Genomic DNA, 19,831 nt, shown 5'->3' on the forward strand with positions numbered 1-19,831 from the left:
AATACATGACTTAGGAATGGTCGATGCGCACTGACGTACTTAAAGGCGGAGGCCGTGTGACCAGAGGAATGGTTGTGGATGAAGCTGTAGTTTGTGTTGTGGGATCGGCGGAAGTTGTGGGCATTGCTGTAGTCAAGGAAACATCTGGAAATAAAAATATGCTTTGTTTGAACATAGAAGACAACATAATTAAAAAACAGCGACTTTTTTCTTATATGATCGCCACCATCAGGACTAGCAAAGCTTTCAACCTGCAGATGCAGCCTGTTGTGTGTTCTGAATAAATTAGTTTGTTTTCAATATACAAAATCATTTTAAAAATCTTTGTTGAAAAGCGTGTAAACTGTAACTAAATAATATTCTTTTTCTCGAAAACAAACATTTTACCGTTAAATGCGAAAGCTCCAATGATGGTGGCAGTTTCACTCAAAACATTGTCGAATTCAATTGATCTGAAAACTTCCCCATTTGGCCTGTAATTCGAAAAGCACATTACTTAAACTTTGTGGTCTTAGTTTTGTTACAGGGCATTGATCTTATTATTTTAGATTCGATTTAAAGATTACTTCCTAGAAATCTTCATATTGGGACCTTCCTTGCAAATATTATGCAATTATTTGAAATTCTTACTTAGACAGCAACATGTATCCAAATAAAACGTTTCGCAATGGCACGGAGCTACTTGCTGTTGCTCTGTTTTCCAGACTGTTCTGATCGGTATTTCTAACGTCAAGATTGAGAGAAACTGGTGATGAATTCCACTACAAATATGTTCTTAGTTACTACACGAAATTTACAAAGCAAAGTACAACACCAAAACTTACGACAGAACTTGTAATTGTAAAATAGATTTCTGCAATCGTTGGGTCGGTGGTTCCAAATAATTGGAATACTTCGTACTGAACAGTGCAGTTCAGTCTAATTATTCCATTTGTTTGAGTAACTGTTCCAGAGTTATCAGCTCCAGCGTTGGAATTGACCTGAATAAGCACAATTAATATCAGTTAAGTGGATATCTTCAATAAAAAAATTGACATGCACCTGTATGTTATAGGAATTGACGGTGTTGTTTGCTCCTATCCACATGAGGGCGACAAAGGGATGATCTTGAGAAGACTCGAATGTATATCCGTCAAAGCTGTGTAACAGAAATAATATCACCTATGTGCCTGAACAGTTAAAACTGTTTACACCCGCATGTATGTTTTAACACAGATTTCTATGTCATATTTATTTGCATTTGTAAATTAGTGTCAAATAACCTGATTTATATTAATTTTTACTTACTCATAAGCTTGTCCGTATATGACGTTTGTCAATTGAGCCCCTTGCCCGAAGGATACCTAACCAATATGAAAACAACAGAAAATAAAAGCGAAGAAGTTTAAGATATTAGTTCCAATAAATTCCAGTTCATATGAAAATTTTCATTTTCGGATATAGGTATTATTTTTTGTATGTTTATGAATGATTGTTTTTAAGATTCTGTTCGTATGAAATGTAGCTCAATATATATCATAATTTTTTGAAAAGATATCTTTAATTGTTTCAATGTTATACACTTTGTTTATAAATTTTATGTCTATCTACAAACCATATTTCCTCCGTCATACATATCGTTTCCACCGTCCGATATACTATTCGATCCACCATCGTATATGTACGGGAAGAAGTTATTGACGTGTTGCAAAATTCGGTCGGCAAAATCACGAACTGCCTGCAGGGATCGACGAGCAACCAGTGACGGAACATAAAATGGCGGGTTAGGAGTTGTTATTTGCTGTGTCGTCACTTGTGGGGTTGTTGTGACTGGATTGGTCGAGTTCGCCGATGGAATGTAAATATCTGTACAATATCACTCGTGTTTTCTGTAGTGTTTTTCACGAAAACAGTTCATGACATCTCCAAAACAATTAAATTAAGACTGTAACATACAAACATTTTCAGCTCGGGAATATTGATTTTCCATTGAATTAAAAACGAAATTTGCTACGGAGTTCGTCAAAAACACTTTTAACAAATATGTTTATTTCAGGTTTGTATGCAACAAAGTTCGTGAACCTACCGCTGAATGCATATGTTTCTATAAGTGTCGCAACTTCGGTCAAACTGTTTTCGATCTCGACGTCACTGACAAACTGCCCGTTCTCCCTTCACAAGATTTGTCATACTTAGACTGATTACGTATAGCGAGTGTTTACAAAAATGTGTCATATTATAATTCGAGAGAAAAAGAAAAAGTATGCAGGTTGAGATAAAACGTTTTTGTTCATGATGGACATTGTTTCAACCTTTGGAATTAATCGAATCGTGTTTTGATTATTATAAATCACGTTTACTTGGATAAGAGCATGTATCCGAAGAACACGTTTCTTAGTGGCATTATTAAACTGTTGATTGTTGCACGATTTTCCAGACTGTTTTGGTCACTACTTGTCACATCCAGATTGAGCGTTACCGGTGACGAACCCCACTGTGAAAAAAAGGGTTGGTCACAACGTTGTTACAAAAATATACTTTCACTCAGTATCGTACATTTGACATGCAGCTAGATAAATATATAGTATACGCATTGCCAGTCTTTGAAGTTGTAGGTCTTTTGAAAACCAATGTTATATGCAAATAGATATATACGGTACATCTACCAGTAAACATAGAAAACAAATCAAACACTCACGACAAAGCTTGTGACGCTAAAATAAACTTCAACGATCGCTGGATCGCCGGCGTTATACAGTTGAAACACCTCGTAATTTATTGTGGAATTCGAGTTGTTGATTATTCCATTTTGTCGAACCACAGAACCACCATTATCTGCCCCCGCATTTGAGTTTACCTAAATATTTGGGTTTTTTCTTTGTCAGATATGATCAGCAAAGCCATATTTACAACGGAAAAAATTCATCAGGCTAAAATTCATTTAAATGTATGTCAATTTACCCAACAAAACAATTAAAATTTGGTTGGATCAAGTTACACAGTTATTTACCTGTATGGTGAAAGTGTGCGTCGGGTTGTTTGCTCCTATCCACATGAGGGAGACAAAGGGGTGGCCATCGGCAGTTCCAAACCCATAGTCGTTGAAACTTCAATAGAAATGTATGTAAGACTTATATAGCCAAAAAATATATATATGTTGAAAATTCGCCACGCGATCCGATTTGTAGTTTACGAAATTGTTTATCTCAAATTTTCATACCTGTAAGTTCGTCCATATAAGACGCTTTCCGTTGCGGAATCCTGGCCGAACAAAATCTAGCAAACACACCGAACAAAATTAGATTGCTTTTTATGGGATGTACACAGCAGTGCCTTTAGAAAAATTTTAGCGAGTTGTTTTTATTAGAGATTGCTATTAGGTGGTTTAATTGCTTTTTTAAATTGTGTTTTCGGCAAAGCATTACAAACAAGTACTATACGTGTTTGTATTAACGCCAAATTTGAATACACAATCCAGAATAGCTCCACAACATTTGCTTGCAAAGACTGCCGGGGCACAATTTACCATAGTACATTACAAGGTAACCTTTAAATAAGGATACGTTTTAATAAAGGAAATTTGGTCAGGCTTCAGCCCTAAATGTTATAATGACCAATCATTACCCTATTTCCACCGTCGTACATATCACCACCTCCGTCTGATATTGAATTGGTCCCACCATCATAGATGTACTCGTAGAAAGAAGTGACCTGTTGTCGTATTTGGCGTGAAAAGTAACGAATTGCTTGCAGGGACCGAGAAAGTGGCAATATGGAGAACGGTGGCATGGTAGGAGCAGGCGGGGGTGGCACCACTGTTGAATCCAATAATGTAAAGATAAAATATAAATTCATCAACATAAAGGCTGAAAACTTGCCTTGGTTAAAAACATGGGCAAAAGTGAGCATGGCATTTCTGACTTCATCTTCGCCGATCAACCGCCCGCCGGCACTGAAAGAAATAAATATTTGTCACAACTGGACCACTTTACTTATTGATCTAACAACTAAGGTTTTGTGGCAAACCTATGTGAAAGCATTGGTTGATATTTCTCGTAAAGCTGTTGCAGCACTTTTCCTATACCATCGGTTACTTCTTATATATTACATAATCCGATGTTTGTTTCAGGTGCGCAACCAATTTTAATTTGTGCTTGCTGCGATATTACCTGGAGAAAAGGGTGTAGCCAAGTATTATCCTCCTGGGTGAATCAACCAGTGTTGCCGTATTTATGGTTGGGTCTGTGACACTTGCGTATGAAGTTTGAAGAACATTTCCTCCTGATGATTGCCAGTTCTGAATAATATACAATGCATTTTAATGAATGTAGTAAAATTGGTAGATTACCAACCTTAGTTCGGGAGTTTTTACTAATATCTAAACACACACTTTGAATGCTTGGCTCACGTCAATTATTTTGTGGGGGACTTTATCATTTTTTAATATTATATGAGAATCGTTGGAATACAAATTTTGTTGTATTAAATTTGCAAGAATAAAAAAGAAACATATGAGCTACAATGATCAAATGCGCTGCAGACAGTGCAGTTGGTTCGCTTCTGGTAGTTTGTACGCAGTATAGGTACCCAGCAGATAAACTTCAACTGAAAAGTACCACAAAGCAAAAGAATCTGCGCCTTGCTATAATTACTCCAGCCAGACTCAGTGACCATTTACATTAATAAGATGTAATATACTGTCTACAGCTCTACGAAGGAACAGTTCTACCATATTTCTGACGCTGTAGTAGACTTCACAGATCGTAGGATCAACACCAGCGCTGTAGATTTGAAAGACTCTGTATTCCAAAGACACATTGCCGTAGTTTATTGTGCCGTTGAAAATGGCAATGTTTCCGCCACCGTCAGCCCCAGTAAAGCTTTGAACCTGCAGATACAGTTATGGTTGTGAGTTTAAGCTAGGTGGGTCTGATGCCAAAACCTTGTAAGCTACTTGCATACATTTTGTATTTGTAACCACTTACCTGAATGGAATAGCGGCCGGCATCTTCTATCCACATAAGAGCATTAAAAGGATAACCACTGTGGGTTCCAGCTGTATATCCTGTACGACTATGAAGAGGTTGGTACATGTTACACTTGTTATCTTAACCGAATTTCTTGCAGTGATGCTGACAAGAGTTTAATCTTTTTGTTTAAAGTTGCCAGTCGAAAGATAATTTATTTATGCAAAGCCAAAATAATTTTAATAAATTGTAAAACGATTTCACTTACTTGAAGAATCGGTCGTAGATGGGACGAGTTATGTTGTCGAAAGGTCCGTAGAAGTTGATCTAACGAACAAGAAAAGTATAAAATAATGTTTGAAGACTTCATCGAATGTCATTTACCCGATTTCCACCGTCGTACATATCATTTCCACCATCTGATATTTCGTTAGTAAAGTCGTAGTTATAATGGTAAAAATCAGTAATGCTGCTTTGGATGGCCGCAGAGTACTGATGAAGTTGGTTCAGGACGGTTCCAATGAAACTAGTGGCTGTAAATAAAAAAAACAAAACAGTTACATCTATTATATGATTGTATGCTGACGTCAGGGTTGTCGTTACTGCAAACTGCGCTTTAAAATCAATACAAAAAGTACGTAATTAAAACAATCGTCTTATGGTTCCATTTCCTATTTTTAGGTTATATTAAAATTCACTGTTACACTTGGTATATGCGATTGATGTAAAGTAACACTTGCGCAATCAATTTCTCTTAATATAACAAAATACATGGCTTAGGAATCGATGCGCACTGACGTACTTAAAGGCGGAGGTCGGGTGACCAGAGGAATGGTTGTGGATGAAGCTGTTGTTTGTGTTGTAGGATCGGCGGAAGTTGTGGGCATTGCTGTAGTCAAGGAAACATCTGGAAATAAAAATATGCTTTGTTTGAACATAGAAGACAACATAATAAAAAAACAGCGACTTTTTTCTTATATGATCGCCACCATCAGGACTAGTAAAACTTTCAACCTGCAGATGCAGTCGGTTGTTTGTTCAAGTACTGACTAACTTTAATTTGTTTTCAATATACAAAATCATTTCAAAAAACTATGCTAAAATGGGTGTAAATTTACCGTTGAATGCAAAAGCTCCAATGATGGTGGCAGTTTCACTCAAAACATTATCGATTTCAATTGATCTGAATACTTCCCCATTTGACCTGTAATTCGAAAAGCACATTGCTTAAACTTTGTGGTCTTTGTTTTGTTATAGGACTTTGATCTTATTACATGGTTGTGATTTAAAAATTACTCCCTTAAATCTTCATTTTGGGAATTTCCTTACAAATATTATGCAATTATTTGAAATTCTTACTTAGCCAGCAACATGTAGCCAAAGAAAATGTTTCGCAATGGTACGGAGCTACTTGCTGTTGCTCTGTTTTCCAGACTGTTCTGATCGGTATTTCTAACGTCAAGATTGAGAGAAACTGGTGATGAATTCCACTACAAATATGTTTATTGTTACTACATGAAATTTACAAAGTAAAGTACAACACCAAAACTTACGACAGAACTTGTAATTGTAAAATAGATTTCTGCAATCGTTGGGTCGGTGGTTCCAAATAATTGGAATACTTCGTACTGAATAGTACAGTTCAGTCTAATTATTCCATTTGTTCGAGTAACTGTTCCAGAGTTATCGGCTCCAGCGTTGGAATTGACCTGAATAAGCATAATTCATATCAGTTAAGTGGATATCTTCAATTACAAATTTGGCATGCACCTGTATGTTATAGGAATTGACGGTGTTGTTTCCTCCAATCCACATGAGGGCGACAAAGGGATGATCTTGAGAAGACTCGAATGTATATCCGTCAAAGCTGTGTAACAGAAATAACACTACCTATGTACCTGAACAGTTAAAACTGTACACACACATGTATGTTTTAATACACAGTTCTATGTTATATTTATTTGCTTTTGTTATTTCATTAGTGTCAAAACACCTGGTTTACATTCAATTTTACTTACTCGTGGGCTTGTCCGTATATGGCGTTTGTCAATTGAGTCCCTTGACCAAAGGTTACCTAACCAATGAGAAAGCAACAGCAAATGAAGGCGACGAAGTTCAAGAAATTAATTCCAATAAATTCCGTTTCATATAAAAAATATTTTTATTTTTTTCTAATATTCTTTTAAATATTAATGAATGATTGTGATTAAGATTTTGTTCACATAAAAATGTTGCACAACAAATATCACGTTTTTTTTGAAAATTTTGTTTATAAAATTATGTCTATTTACAAACCATGTTCCCTCCATCATACATATCGTTTCCACCATCCGATATACTATTCGATCCACCATCGTATATGTACGGGAAGAAGTTATTAACGTGTTGCAAAATTCGGTCGGCAAAATCACGGACTGCCTGCAGGGATCGACGAGCAACCAGTGACGGAACATAAAATGGCGGGTTGGGAGTTGTTATTTGCTGTGTCGTCACTTGTGGGGTTGTTGTGACTGGATTGGTCGAGTTCGCCGATGGAATGGGAATATCTGCACAATATCACTCGCGTTTTCTGTAGTGTTTTTCACGAAAACAGTTCATGACATCTCCAAAACAATTAAATTAAGACTGTAACATACAAACATTTTCAGCTCGGGAATATTGATTTTCCATTGAATTAAAAACTAAATTTGCTACGGAGTTCGTCAAAAACACTTTTAACAAATATGTTTATTTCAGGTTTCTATGCAACAAAGTTCGTAAACGTACCGCTGAATGCATATGTTCCCATGAGAGTCGCAACTTCGGTCAAACTGTTTTCGATCTCGACGTCACTGACAAACTGCCCGTTCACCCTTAACAAGAATTGTCGTACTTAGACTGATTACGTATAGCGAGTGTTTACAAAAATGTGTCATATTATAATTCGAGAGAAAAAGAAAAAGTATGCAGGTTGAGATAAAACGTTTTTGTTCATGATGGAAATTGTTTAAACCTTCTGAAATTAATCGATTCGTGTTTTAATTATTATAAATCACGTTTACTTGGATAAGAGCATGTATCCGAAGAACACGTTTCTTAGTGGCATTATTAAACTGTTGATTGTTGCACGATTGTCCAGACTGTTTTGGTCACTGCTTGTCACATCCAGATTGAGCGTTACCGGTGACGAACCCCACTGTGAAAAAAAGGTTGGTCACAACGTTGTTACAAAAATATACTTTTGCTCAGTATAGTACATTTGACATGTAGCTAGATAAATATATAGTATACGCATTACCAGTCTTTGAAGTTGTAGGTCTTTTGAAAACCAATGTTATATGTACATAGATATATACGGTACATCTACCAGTAAACATAGAAAACAAATCAAACACTCACGACAAAGCTTGTGACGCTAAAATAAACTTCAACGATCGCTGGATCGCCGGCGTTATACAGTTGAAACACCTCGTAGTTTATTGTGGAGTTCGAGTTGTTGATTATTCCATTTTGTCGAACCACAGAACCACCATTATCTGCCCCCGCATTTGAGTTTACCTAAATATTCGGGTTTTTTCTTTGTCAGATATGATCAGCAAAGCCATATTTACAACGGAAAAAAATTCATCAGGCTAAAATTCATTTAAATGTATGTCAATTTACCCAACAAAACGATTAAAATTTGGTTGGATCAAGTTACACAGTTATTTACCTGTATGGTGAAAGTGTGCGTCGGGTTGTTTGCTCCTATCCACATGAGGGAGACAAAGGGGTGGCCATCGACAGTTCCAAACCCATAGTCATTGAAACTTTAATAGAAATGTATAAGACTTGTATAGCTAATATATATGTATATATTGAAAATTCGCAACGCGATCTGATTTGCAGTTTACGTAATTGTTTATCTCAAATTTTCATACCTGTAAGTTTGTCCATATAAGACGCTTTCCGTTGCGGAATCCTGGCCGAACAAAATCTAGCAAACACACCAAGCAAAATTTAATTGCTTTTCATGGGATGTATTAACGCCAAATTTGAAATACAACATTGGCTTGCAAAGACTGCCGTGTCCAATTTACCATAGTACATTACAAGGTAACCTTTAAAGAAGGATACGTTTTAATAAAGGAAATTTGGTCAGGCTTAAGCCCTAAATGTTATAATGACCAATCATTACCCTATTTCCACCGTCGTACATATCACCACCTCCGTCTGATATTGAATTGGTCCCACCATCATAGATGTACTCGTAGAAAGAAGTGACGTGTTGTCGTATTTGATGTGAAAAGTAACGAATTGCTTGCAGGGACCGAGAAAGTGGCAATATGGAGAACGGTGGCATGGTAGGAGCAGGCGGGGGTGGCACCACTGTTGAATTCAAGAATGTAAAGATTAAAAACAAATTCATCAACATAAAGGCTGAAAACTTGCCTTGGTCAAAAACATGGGCAAAAGTGAGCATGGCATTTCTGACTTCATCTTCGCCGATCAACCGCCCACCAGCACTGAAAGAAATAAATATTTGTCACAACTGGACCACTTTACTTATTGATCTAACAACTAAGGTTTTGTGGCAAACCTATGTGAAAGCATTGGTTGATATTTCTCGTAAAGCTGTTGCAGCACTTTTCCTATACCATCGGTTACTTCTTATATATTACATAATCCGATGTTTGTTTCAGGGGCGCAACCAATTTTAATTTGTGCGTGCTGCGATATTACCTGGAGAAAAGAGTGTAGCCAAGAATTATCCTCCTGGGTGAATCAACCAGTGTAGCCGTATTTATGGTTGGGTCTGTGACACTTGCGAATGAAGTTTGAAGAACATTTCCTCCTGATGATTGCCAGTTCTGAATAATATACAATGCATTTTAATAAATGTATTAAATTGGCAGATTACCAACATCAGTTCGGTAGTTTTTACTTATATCTAAACACACGTTACATTCGCTTGGCTCACGTCAATTATTTTGTAGGGGAAGACTTTGTCATTTTTTAATATTTAGAATGGTTGGAATAAAAAATTGTTGTATTAAAACTTCCAAGAATAAAAACGAAACATATGAGCCACGGTAGTTACTCCAGCCAGACTCAGTCACCGTTCTACATTAATAAGATGTGGTATATTGTCTACAGCTCTACGAAGGAACTGTTTTACCATATTTCTGACGCTGTAGTAGACTTCGCAGATCGTAGGATCAACACCAGCGCTGTAGATTTGAAAGACTCTGTATTCCAAAACCACGTTGCTGTAGGTTATTGTGCCGTTGAAAATGGCAATGTTTCCGCCACCGTCAGCCCCAGTAAAACTTTGAACCTGAAGATACAGTTAGTTGTGAGTTTAAGCTAGGTGGGTTTGTTCCCACAACCTTGTAAGCTACTTGCATATATTTTGCATTTGTAACCACTTACCTGAATGGAATAGCGGCCGGCATCTTCTATCCACATAAGAGCATTAAAGGGATAACCGCTATGGGTTCCTGCTGTATATCCTGTACGACTATAAAGAGGTGTGGGTACATGTTACACTTGTTATCTTAACCGAATTTCTTTCAGTGATGCTGACAGGAGTTTATTCTTTTTGTTTAAAGTTGCCAGTCGAAAGATAATTTATTTATGCAAAGCCAAAATAATTTTAATAAATTGAAAAACAATTTCACCCACTTGAAGAATCGGTCGTAGATGGGACGAGTTATGTTGTCGAAAGGTCCGTAAAAGTTGATCTAGCGAACAAGAACAGATTATAATGAAAACTTAAACAAATGTTCAGCGTAGTTTACCCGATTTCCACCGTCATACATATCACCCCCACCATCTGATATTTCGCTAGTGGAATCGTAATTATAATGGTAAAAATCAGTAATGCTGCTTTGGATGGTCGCAGAATAATGATGAAGTTGGTTCAAAATCGTTCCAATGAAACTGGTGGCTAAAAACAAGAAAACAGTTACATCTATTATATGACTGTCGTTACTGTAATCTGCGCTTCAAAATAGATAAATTGATGCAATCATTATATGGTTCCATTTCATTTTTTTTTAATTACCCAAAAAATTCACCATTACGTTTGATATGCAATTGATGGAAATTAACACTTGCGCAATCAAAGATTTCTTGCAACAAAATATAGTTTATGACTTAAAAATGTTCGATGCGAAATGACGTACCTAAAGGCGGCGGTCGTGTAACTAAAGGAATCAATGTGGATGAAGCAGTTGTTTGTGTGGTGGGATTGGCAGAAGTTGTTGGCACTGCTGTAGTAAAAGATCCACCTGAAAATCAAGAAGATCTTATGTTTCAACATATAAAGTGAAAATAATTAAAACAAAACGATGTTTTTTCTTAAATGATTGCCACCATCCGGTCCAGTAAAACTTTCAACCAGCAGATGTTGGTTGTGTGTTAAGTACTGACTAAATTTAATTTGTTCTCAAAATACAAACTCATTTTAAAAACTATGTTAAAAGCGTGTAAACTGTAACTAAATAATATTCCCGTTTTTCGAAAACAAACATTTACCGTTGAATGCGGAAGCTCCAATGATGGTGGCAGTTTCACGCAAAACATTATCGATTTCAATCGATCGGAATACTTCCCCATTTGACCTGTAATTAAAAAAACACATTGTTTAAACTTTGTGGTCTTGGTTTTGTTGCAGGGCATTCATCTTATTACATAAGATGCGATTTAAAGATTAGTTCCTAGAAATCTTGATATTGGGACCTTCCTTGCAAATGTTATGCAATAAACTGAAATTCTTACTTAGCCAGCAACATGTAGCCGAAGAAAACGTTTCTTAATGGCACGGAGCTACTTGCTGTTGCTCTGTTTTCCAGACTGTTCTGATCGGTATTTCTAACGTCAAGATTGAGAGAAACTGGTGATGAATTCCACTACAAATATGTTCATTGTTACTCCATCAATTTTATAAATTAAGGTACAACACCAAAACTTACGACAGAACTTGTAATTGTAAAATAGATTTCTGCGATCGTTGGGTCGGTGGTTCCAAATAATTGGAATACTTCGTACTGAATAGTGCAGTTTAGTCTAATTATTCCATTTGTTCGAGTAACTGTTCCAGAGTTATCGGCTCCAGCGTTGGAATTGACCTGAATAAGCATAATTAATATCAGTTAAGTGGATATCTTCAATAAAAAAATTGGCATACACCTGTATGTTATAGGAATTGACGGTGTTGTTTCCGCCTATCCACATGAGGGCGACAAAGGGATGATCTTGAGAAGATTCGAAGGTATATCCGTCAAAGCTGTGTAACAGAAATAACATCACCTATGTACCTGAACAGTTAAAACTGTACACACACATGTATGTTTTAACACACAGTTCTGCGTCATATATTTATGTGTATTTGTTATGTCAGTAGTGTCAAATAATCTTGTTTCAATTTTACTTACTCATAAGCTTGTCCGTATATGGCGTTTGTCAATTGAGTCCCTCGACCAAAGGATACCTAACCAATACGAGAACAACAGCAAATAAAGGCGACGAAGTTCAAGAAATTATTTCCAATAAATTCCATTTCATACAAAGATTATTTTTTTTGGAATATATATTTTAAATATTATTGAATGGTTGTGATTAAGATTTTGTTCACATAAAATGTAGCACAACAAATATCATAATTTTTTTGAAAATATATCTTTAATTTTTTTATGTTAAACACTTTTTGTTTATAACACTTTATGTCTATCTACAAACCATGTTTCCTCCGTCATACATATCGTTTCCTCCGTCCGATATACTATTCGATCCACCATCGTATATGTACGGGAAGAAGTTATTCACGTGTTGCAAAATTCGGTTGGCAAAATCACGGACTGCCTGCAGGGATCGACGAGCAACCAGTGACGGCAGATAAAATGGCGGGTGAGGAGTTGTTATTTGCTGTGACGTCACTTGTGGGGTTGTTGTGACTGGATTGGTCGAGTTCGCGGTTGCAATGGGAATATCTGTACGAAAACATCCGTATCGTGCAATTTACTTTTAAATGAATCAATTTTTACTTTGCCCGATAGAACTTGCACACACTCGAAAAATAAATAAAATACATATAAAATAGGTTGACATGTCATCGTCACCAATAAAATCATTACTCATATAGGCGTCCGACAAGCATTTATCGACAATAGTCATGTTGCCATTGTACAAACAACTAGTCGGTATGATAATTGACCGACTTACGGATAAGCTTTTGTAAGTATGTTATAATTTTCTGTGAAATCCGTTTCTCTGATACAAAGTTCGTGAACTTACCGCTGAATGCATATGTCTCAATAAGTGTTGCAACTTCGGTCAAACTGCTTTCGATCTCGACGTCACTGACAAACTGCCCGTTCACCCTTAACAAGAATTGTTATAATAAGACTAACAACGTACAGCAAAAGCATAAATTGGAGTGTTTACAGTGATTGAGAAGGGGCTGCTTAAAAATGTGTTATATTATAATTCGAGAGAAATAGACAAGTATTCAGGTTGAGATAAAACGTTTTTGTTCATGATGGACATTGTTTCAACGTTTGGAATTAATCGATTCGGTTTTGATTATTATGAATCACGTTTACTTGGATAAGAGCATGTATCCGAAGAACACGTTTCTCAATGGCATTATTAAACTGTTGATTGTTGCACGATTTTCCAGATTATTTTGGTCACTGCTTGTCACATCCAAATTAAGAGTTACCGGTGATGAATCCCACTGTGCAAAAAAAGGTTATTCACAACATTGTTGCAAAAATATACGTTTACTCAGTATCGTACAATTGACATGCAGCTGTGTAAATATATAACATAAGCATTGCCAGTCTTGCTAAGTTGTAGCTCTTTTGAAATCCAACGATATATATACGTTGAATCATACCAGTAAACACAGAAAACAAAAAAAAACTTACTGCAAAGCTTGTGACGCTGAAATAAACTTCAACGATCGTTGGATCGCCGGCGTTATACAGCTGAAAGACTTCGTAGTTGATTGTGGAATTCGAGTTGTTGATTATTCCATTTTGTCGATCCACAGAACCACCATTGTCTGCCCCCGCATTTGAGTTTACCTAAATATTTGGGTTTTTTCTTTGTCAGATATGATCAGCAAAGCCATATTTATAACGGAAAAACTCATCAGGAAAAAAATTTAAACAAAAGTGTATCAATTTATCCAACAAACCCATCAACGTTTGTGGAGTAATTTGCATACCTGTATGGTGTAAGTGTGCGTCGGGTTATTTGCTCCAATCCATATGAGGGAGACAAATGGGTGGTCATCGACAGTTCCAAACCCATAGTTGTTGAAACTTCAATTAAAAAATGTATAAGCCTATAGCTGAGAATTTGAACGCGATCTGATTTAGAGTTTATATTAGTGGTTTATCTCACATTTCCTACCTGTAAGTTCGTCCATATAAGACGCTCTCCGTTGCGGAATCCTGACCGAACAAAATCTAGCAAACACACCGAACAGAATAGCTTTGTTGAAAACAAATTGTGATTTTAATTTTTTTTTTTTAAATTGTGATAAAACAAATTGCCACAGAGGTTTTAAGCGTTCTTTTTTACGGTAGCAATAGAAACAATACTCAACATAGAGACAATAATGCAACATCTTCCCCAACGGAATTTAAGGACAGTTAACATACGCACAAAACTAAAGTTACATTGATTCAATAAGTCGTTTGGGTGGAACAACGTTTCTGTTTGACCTGCGTGGAAGAACGGCATTGGTTGACGATTCACCATCCGGTGCTACTGCAGCATGAGGCAACAAAGTGGCTCGTTGCTACTAATTATCGGCGAACTATTCTCCTAACGGAGGCGTACGTTCGAATCCCACTTCTGACACCATGTAGTATTCTGTTGTGCTGTGCACTCATTGCTTTGCATAATTGATCGAAAGGTCACAAGCGTTCTTTTAGACAGTAGCAATGGAAACAATACTCAACATAGGGACAATAATGCAACAGTACACATTGTGCCTTCAGGACAGTTTAATTTATAAAGGTGGGAGATTGCTATTAAATTGTTGGAACAGTGATAAAAATGCTGTGGTTATCATTACTGGAAGAACTTTTTTGTTAAAATTACATCATGTGCCACTTGAAAATTGTGTTTTTTTTTGAAAAAAGTAATTAAACTCGATCAGTCGCTATGTACGTGTCTTGCTTCATACAATAGTTCATTCATACAATAGTCCGCCAAAGCAATCAAAAATAGCGGGAATTATAGGCAAGTACACCCAACATGAACATGAAATAAATGATGTCTTTGGCCAAAGCATTACAAAAGACGTACAAGCCCAGGGCATCATCACCTAATTTTATCTAGAAACGCTCTACACACGATCTAGAAACTTTCTACAGCTTAGGCTTACAAAGACTTTCAGGGCACAATTTACTGTGTTCATGAGGTAAATTTTTACAGATTCATACATTCCAAAACATTTAGAGCATAAAAACTAATAAAATTGTAATCATTACCCTGTTTCCACTGTCGTACATATCACCTCCACCGTCAGCTATTGAGTTGGGCGCCCCATCATAGATGTACTCGTAAAAGTCAGTGACATGTTGTCGTATTTGGTGTGAAAAGTAACGAATTGCTTGCAGGGACCGAGAAAGTGGGAATATGGAGAACGGTGGCACCACTGTTAAATCCAAGAATGTAAAGATTAACAACAAATTCATTAACGCAAGGCTGAAAACTTGCCTTGGTTAAAAACGTGGGCATAAGTGAACATGGCATTTCTGACTTCATCTTCTCCAATCAACCGCCCGCCGGCACTGAAAGAAGAAAATATTTCTCACAACTGGACCACTTTACTAATTGATCTAACAACTATTTAAGATAATATGGCAAACCTATGTGAAGGCATTGGTTAATATTTCTCGTAAGTTGTTGCAGCACTTATCCTATACCATCGGTTACTTACATAATCCGATTTTTATTTCAGGGACGCAACGAATTTTAATTTAAACGTGCTGCGATATTACCTGGAGAAAAGAGTGTAGCCAAGAATTATCCTCCTGGGTGAATCCACCAGTGTTGCCGTATTTGTGGTTGGGTCTGTAGCTCTTGAGAATGAGGTTTTGAGAACATTTCCTCCTGATGATTGCCAGTTCTGAATATTATACGCAATGCATTGTAGGTATGTAGAAAGTAACCAACGTATTTCCACATTCCGAGTTCGCTAGATTTTTACTAATATCTAAACACACACTTTTGATGCTTGACTCATGTCAATTGTTTTGTTGGGAGATGCATTGTTATTTTTTAATATTTTATTAAACGGATGTTTGGAATATTTATGAGATGTGATACATTTTGTACAGCCTAAAAAAAAACGAACAAATCTACCGTATTTTTGACGCTGTAGTAGACTTCACAGATTGTAGGATCGGTAGCGCTGTAGATTTGAAAGACTCTGTATTCCAAAACCACATTGCTGTAGGTTATTGTGCCGTTGAAAATGGCAATGTTTCCGCCACCGTCAGCCCCAGTAAAGCTTTGAACCTGCAGATACAGTTATAGTTGTGAGTTGAACTCAACAAGGACAAATTGGTTTTGTTTTGAGATTTATATTAATATAAAAGTATGCAAACATTACGTGAAGTGTATTTGACAAAATCGTTTCTAGTTGGGAAGAACTATTCTTAATATGCAATTTATTGTACAGTTTAATATGAAAAATCATGTTCACTTTACACCACATGAAACAAAACTAAAAGTTGGGTATGATAATGTGACAAACCAGATTTTACATCCCTAACTTAAAACGTTGATCCTTAAATACTTCACCACGAGAGAGCATAGGGTTAACAGGGGCAGCTTCGGCCACACGAGTCTAGGCGGTCATGTTAGTCTTTGTTCGCTTTATGACTGAGTGATTTCTTGATCCCACCTACTATCGTATGTGCTTTCCAAAATAGGTGGCTTTGGTGCTGTCACAAAACTTGCATTTGTAACCACTTACCTGAATGGAATAGCGTCCTGCATCTTCTATCCACATCAGAGCATTAAAAGGATAACCGCTATGGGTTCCAGCTGTATATCCTGTACGACTACAAATAAAAGTATATATTTATTGTTCATTGCGGTTGGCACATGTTATGCTTGTTATCTTAACCGAATATTTTGCAGTGATGCTGGCAAGAGTTCAATCTTTCAATGAAAAGGTCCTAGTCGATAGATAATTTATTTATGCAAAGAAAAATTATTTTCAATTAATTGCAAACCAATTTCACCCACTTGAAGAATCGGTCGTAGATGGGACGAGTTATGTTGTCGAAAGGTCCAAAGAAGTTGATCTATTGGACAGAAACAAATTGAAGTGAAATCTACAACAAATGTTTAGCGTAGTTTACCCGATTTCCACCGTCGTACATATCACCCCCACCATCTGATATTTCGCTAGTGGAATCGTAGTTATAATGGTAAAAATCGGTAATGCTGCTTTGGATTATCGCAGAGTACTGATGAAGTTGGTTCAAAGCGGTTCCAATAAAACTGGTGGCTAAAAAATGAGCGATGGCTTGCATTACTATGCATGGGTGAGATGATGCCCAGTACTGTATTGTGTCTCAACCATGTGATTTATAAATACAATAAACACAATCAGAACTATTGTGTCTGTAAAAAAGTATTCCACTCACACTCCAGTGGTGGCGGCCGAGTAACTGACGGTGCTGGAGGTGTTGTGCTCGTCGCAGCTGAAAATCATGGTAAAGTGTTTCGGATTGCTTAATTGTTATTGGTCGACATTAAACTGCAAAATCGACGTTCTTTGAGTTGTTTTCGCTGCGTGGCTCAAATTCATGGTTTTATTTTGGGCAAGCACAAAGGGAAAACAACAGCCTGACTAACTACATATTATAGGAATAGGGATTGGTTAACTTGGAGTTCTTAATTGAGTAATACCGCAACAAGAATGGCGGGGGCGGCGAACCCAAGATTGCGTGGGAGACCACATTGAAAACTCATAACATTTCGAAAGCAAGCACATTGTAGAAAACCAACAATTTTCGCCCCAGTGAACCAGGACAAAGCGGTCCTAATCTTAGGAGGAATTACTGGGTGGCTTAGGCCCCAGCAAAATTACACTGGGTCAGTTCCACTGCACTTGCACCAGTCTCGTTTTATTGTAGAACCGAAATTGGTCTTCTTTATTGGATAAAGAAGCGATATGATAAGTACAGGGTGGGTTTCTGGTCAGTCCAAACAACAGGATATCGCGAGGTCATTTCTTCTCACTGACCAATCCCTGAATAAAGACGACGGACAATCTTTGTAAATCTCCAGAGTCACGGTTCTTATATGCGATCAGACAAATCGGTGTCGGCGAAATCTTCTACCTCCCCACGCATAAACATTCCAACCAAATTTGCTGCACCTAAGACTTTCTGCATTTCTGCAAGCTTTCACCTGGATACGACTTAGTCGTTTAGTCCAGCATACGCGTTGTGGTGCTGGTCGTTATGGAGACATTTGTATTTATATAAATGGTGCTGACGATACGAAAAATGTATATCAGTAAAAACGAAACCCGAGTGATTAAACACTGGAATTGTCGCAACCGATAAGGTCCCCTGTAAAGGATTTCAATCGCCATCCTTCCTTTCTTTTCTTATCTTGTACGAACTTCTGTTACAATGATTGCTCAATTGCACACAACAAACGCGTAAGGAAAAAGAAAAAAGGCGACAGGCCGCAACCCGACACTTAGAGAACTAATAAAGCAAACGAAGAAAACCAATATGCGACACTATTAGGGAAATTATGCCTTGCACTCATACAGTACCATTTTTTGCATATGTTCTTTTGATACGTGAAAATATATCGTACCATAACCACAAGAATATTTGGTGATTGTTTTTTGCGCGCGAATCTCTCAGACCAGCGTAATCAAAGCGTTTTCTTGTTCTTTAATGGCAACTTACATTAAATGATTTTTATAAACAGTCATTTTTTTATTTGTTTGCATTAAATCCTGGGCATATGGCAAACCCTGTGAAAGTCATGTGAATTTTGTTCGGCGTTGGCATTTTTTCATTAGTTTTTTGCGAGGTAACATTGATTACCGACAGCGGTCACATAATAGCGGTGATATTATAACAAAAATATGCTGAAAGGGCCCTTGCCGTAGGAAACAGTATTAGCAAGTGATTGAACGTATAGACTTGACATATCATGCATAATAATGTACGTCGTAAATATAACCTAACTTAAAAAAAAGGCGAGAGACACTAACCGTCAGTGACCGTCTCCACTATTTCCACACCTGAAACAAATTGCAAAAATTTGTTAACAGAGAGAACACATAAGAAAAATTACAATCTAAAAATCATTCAAAACAAAACAAAAGCAAAACATACGCAACAAAAAATTACCATTTGTGACTAAAAATAAGGTCAAGATGGCGAATGCTGAGAGCAAGTTCATCCTGCTCAACACTTCTCTACCTATAATTTCTGAAACTTACAATGAAGATGTCGGAAAAAATACTGTATACAACCTTTTTAGAAATCCATGTTACTACTAAAGCACAACTGAGAGTCTATAAACGGCATTAAAATATTAAAGTAAAAAAGTTCTTATTACAGTGCTTTGCATTTATTCGCGCTATTCGACGCCCAAAGCACAAATCCATACAATTGATGGACAACAACTGCCACTCAAACATGTCCTTTCTCCTGTGCATATCTTAGCACATGTGCTTGCCAAATTGACTGGAGGCCACTACTTAAGTGACCACAAACAAGTAAAAAAACTTTTTCTTTCGCAAAACGGTCATCAGCTTGTTCACAAGCCATAAAATATCCCGTCTTTCGCACAATGATAGTCGCAGAGGTAATTTTTCGCGCCGGGGCAAAAAAAGGTTTAATCCCATTTGCGTGCTA

The 19,831-nt window shown here is 36.9% G+C and overlaps 1 protein-coding gene across 12 annotated transcripts in view; it reads right to left on the reverse strand.

Moving 5' to 3' along the window:
- LOC145889752 (uncharacterized) overlaps nucleotides 1-19,419 on the reverse strand; it is a 35,540-nt gene extending 16,121 nt beyond the window's left edge. For 4 of the 12 annotated variants that reach the window (XM_082980776.1, XM_082980777.1, XM_082980775.1 and 1 more), the window contains exons 1-60: nucleotides 19,322-19,419; nucleotides 19,183-19,212; nucleotides 17,588-17,644; nucleotides 17,300-17,448; nucleotides 17,184-17,242; nucleotides 16,909-16,996; nucleotides 16,293-16,448; nucleotides 15,929-16,056; nucleotides 15,645-15,718; nucleotides 15,416-15,582; nucleotides 14,328-14,383; nucleotides 14,140-14,236; nucleotides 13,838-13,996; nucleotides 13,511-13,644; nucleotides 13,203-13,288; nucleotides 12,648-12,898; nucleotides 12,344-12,399; nucleotides 12,099-12,195; nucleotides 11,882-12,037; nucleotides 11,688-11,818; nucleotides 11,445-11,530; nucleotides 11,093-11,197; nucleotides 10,706-10,854; nucleotides 10,590-10,648; nucleotides 10,338-10,425; nucleotides 10,084-10,242; nucleotides 9,648-9,775; nucleotides 9,357-9,430; nucleotides 9,103-9,293; nucleotides 8,846-8,901; nucleotides 8,638-8,734; nucleotides 8,325-8,483; nucleotides 7,988-8,121; nucleotides 7,713-7,798; nucleotides 7,242-7,492; nucleotides 6,965-7,020; nucleotides 6,717-6,813; nucleotides 6,500-6,655; nucleotides 6,306-6,436; nucleotides 6,065-6,150; nucleotides 5,749-5,853; nucleotides 5,331-5,479; nucleotides 5,215-5,273; nucleotides 4,965-5,052; nucleotides 4,709-4,867; nucleotides 4,149-4,276; nucleotides 3,858-3,931; nucleotides 3,604-3,794; nucleotides 3,200-3,255; nucleotides 2,990-3,086; nucleotides 2,678-2,836; nucleotides 2,340-2,473; nucleotides 2,066-2,151; nucleotides 1,595-1,845; nucleotides 1,288-1,343; nucleotides 1,042-1,138; nucleotides 825-980; nucleotides 631-761; nucleotides 388-473; nucleotides 40-144 (exon numbers count right to left, since the gene is read on the reverse strand). In XM_082980776.1, the coding sequence (XP_082836902.1) occupies nucleotides 40-144; nucleotides 388-473; nucleotides 631-761; nucleotides 825-980; nucleotides 1,042-1,138; nucleotides 1,288-1,343; nucleotides 1,595-1,845; nucleotides 2,066-2,151; nucleotides 2,340-2,473; nucleotides 2,678-2,836; nucleotides 2,990-3,086; nucleotides 3,200-3,255; nucleotides 3,604-3,794; nucleotides 3,858-3,931; nucleotides 4,149-4,276; nucleotides 4,709-4,867; nucleotides 4,965-5,052; nucleotides 5,215-5,273; nucleotides 5,331-5,479; nucleotides 5,749-5,853; nucleotides 6,065-6,150; nucleotides 6,306-6,436; nucleotides 6,500-6,655; nucleotides 6,717-6,813; nucleotides 6,965-7,020; nucleotides 7,242-7,492; nucleotides 7,713-7,798; nucleotides 7,988-8,121; nucleotides 8,325-8,483; nucleotides 8,638-8,734; nucleotides 8,846-8,901; nucleotides 9,103-9,293; nucleotides 9,357-9,430; nucleotides 9,648-9,775; nucleotides 10,084-10,242; nucleotides 10,338-10,425; nucleotides 10,590-10,648; nucleotides 10,706-10,854; nucleotides 11,093-11,197; nucleotides 11,445-11,530; nucleotides 11,688-11,818; nucleotides 11,882-12,037; nucleotides 12,099-12,195; nucleotides 12,344-12,399; nucleotides 12,648-12,898; nucleotides 13,203-13,288; nucleotides 13,511-13,644; nucleotides 13,838-13,996; nucleotides 14,140-14,236; nucleotides 14,328-14,383; nucleotides 15,416-15,582; nucleotides 15,645-15,718; nucleotides 15,929-16,056; nucleotides 16,293-16,448; nucleotides 16,909-16,996; nucleotides 17,184-17,242; nucleotides 17,300-17,448; nucleotides 17,588-17,644; nucleotides 19,183-19,212; nucleotides 19,322-19,373 (6,898 nt within the window). In that variant the 5' untranslated portion in view covers nucleotides 19,374-19,419. Of the gene's footprint in view, nucleotides 1-39; nucleotides 145-387; nucleotides 474-630; nucleotides 762-824; nucleotides 981-1,041; nucleotides 1,139-1,287; nucleotides 1,344-1,594; nucleotides 1,846-2,065; nucleotides 2,152-2,339; nucleotides 2,474-2,677; nucleotides 2,837-2,989; nucleotides 3,087-3,199; nucleotides 3,256-3,603; nucleotides 3,795-3,857; nucleotides 3,932-4,148; nucleotides 4,277-4,708; nucleotides 4,868-4,964; nucleotides 5,053-5,214; nucleotides 5,274-5,330; nucleotides 5,480-5,748; nucleotides 5,854-6,064; nucleotides 6,151-6,305; nucleotides 6,437-6,499; nucleotides 6,656-6,716; nucleotides 6,814-6,964; nucleotides 7,021-7,241; nucleotides 7,493-7,712; nucleotides 7,799-7,987; nucleotides 8,122-8,324; nucleotides 8,484-8,637; nucleotides 8,735-8,845; nucleotides 8,902-9,102; nucleotides 9,294-9,356; nucleotides 9,431-9,647; nucleotides 9,776-10,083; nucleotides 10,243-10,337; nucleotides 10,426-10,589; nucleotides 10,649-10,705; nucleotides 10,855-11,092; nucleotides 11,198-11,444; nucleotides 11,531-11,687; nucleotides 11,819-11,881; nucleotides 12,038-12,098; nucleotides 12,196-12,343; nucleotides 12,400-12,647; nucleotides 12,899-13,202; nucleotides 13,289-13,510; nucleotides 13,645-13,837; nucleotides 13,997-14,139; nucleotides 14,237-14,327; nucleotides 14,384-15,415; nucleotides 15,583-15,644; nucleotides 15,719-15,928; nucleotides 16,057-16,292; nucleotides 16,449-16,908; nucleotides 16,997-17,183; nucleotides 17,243-17,299; nucleotides 17,449-17,587; nucleotides 17,645-18,189; nucleotides 18,367-19,182; nucleotides 19,213-19,321 lie in introns of those variants that run through there. The other 8 variants (XM_082980774.1, XM_082980785.1, XM_082980784.1 and 5 more) reach the window with 8 other exon arrangements.
- Between the last annotated feature and the right edge of the window lie 412 nt (nucleotides 19,420-19,831).

This window comes from Ascidia mentula, chromosome 2, assembly GCF_947561715.1.
Source record: "Ascidia mentula chromosome 2, kaAscMent1.1, whole genome shotgun sequence".
In the NCBI taxonomy this organism is placed as follows: domain Eukaryota; kingdom Metazoa; phylum Chordata; class Ascidiacea; order Phlebobranchia; family Ascidiidae; genus Ascidia; species Ascidia mentula.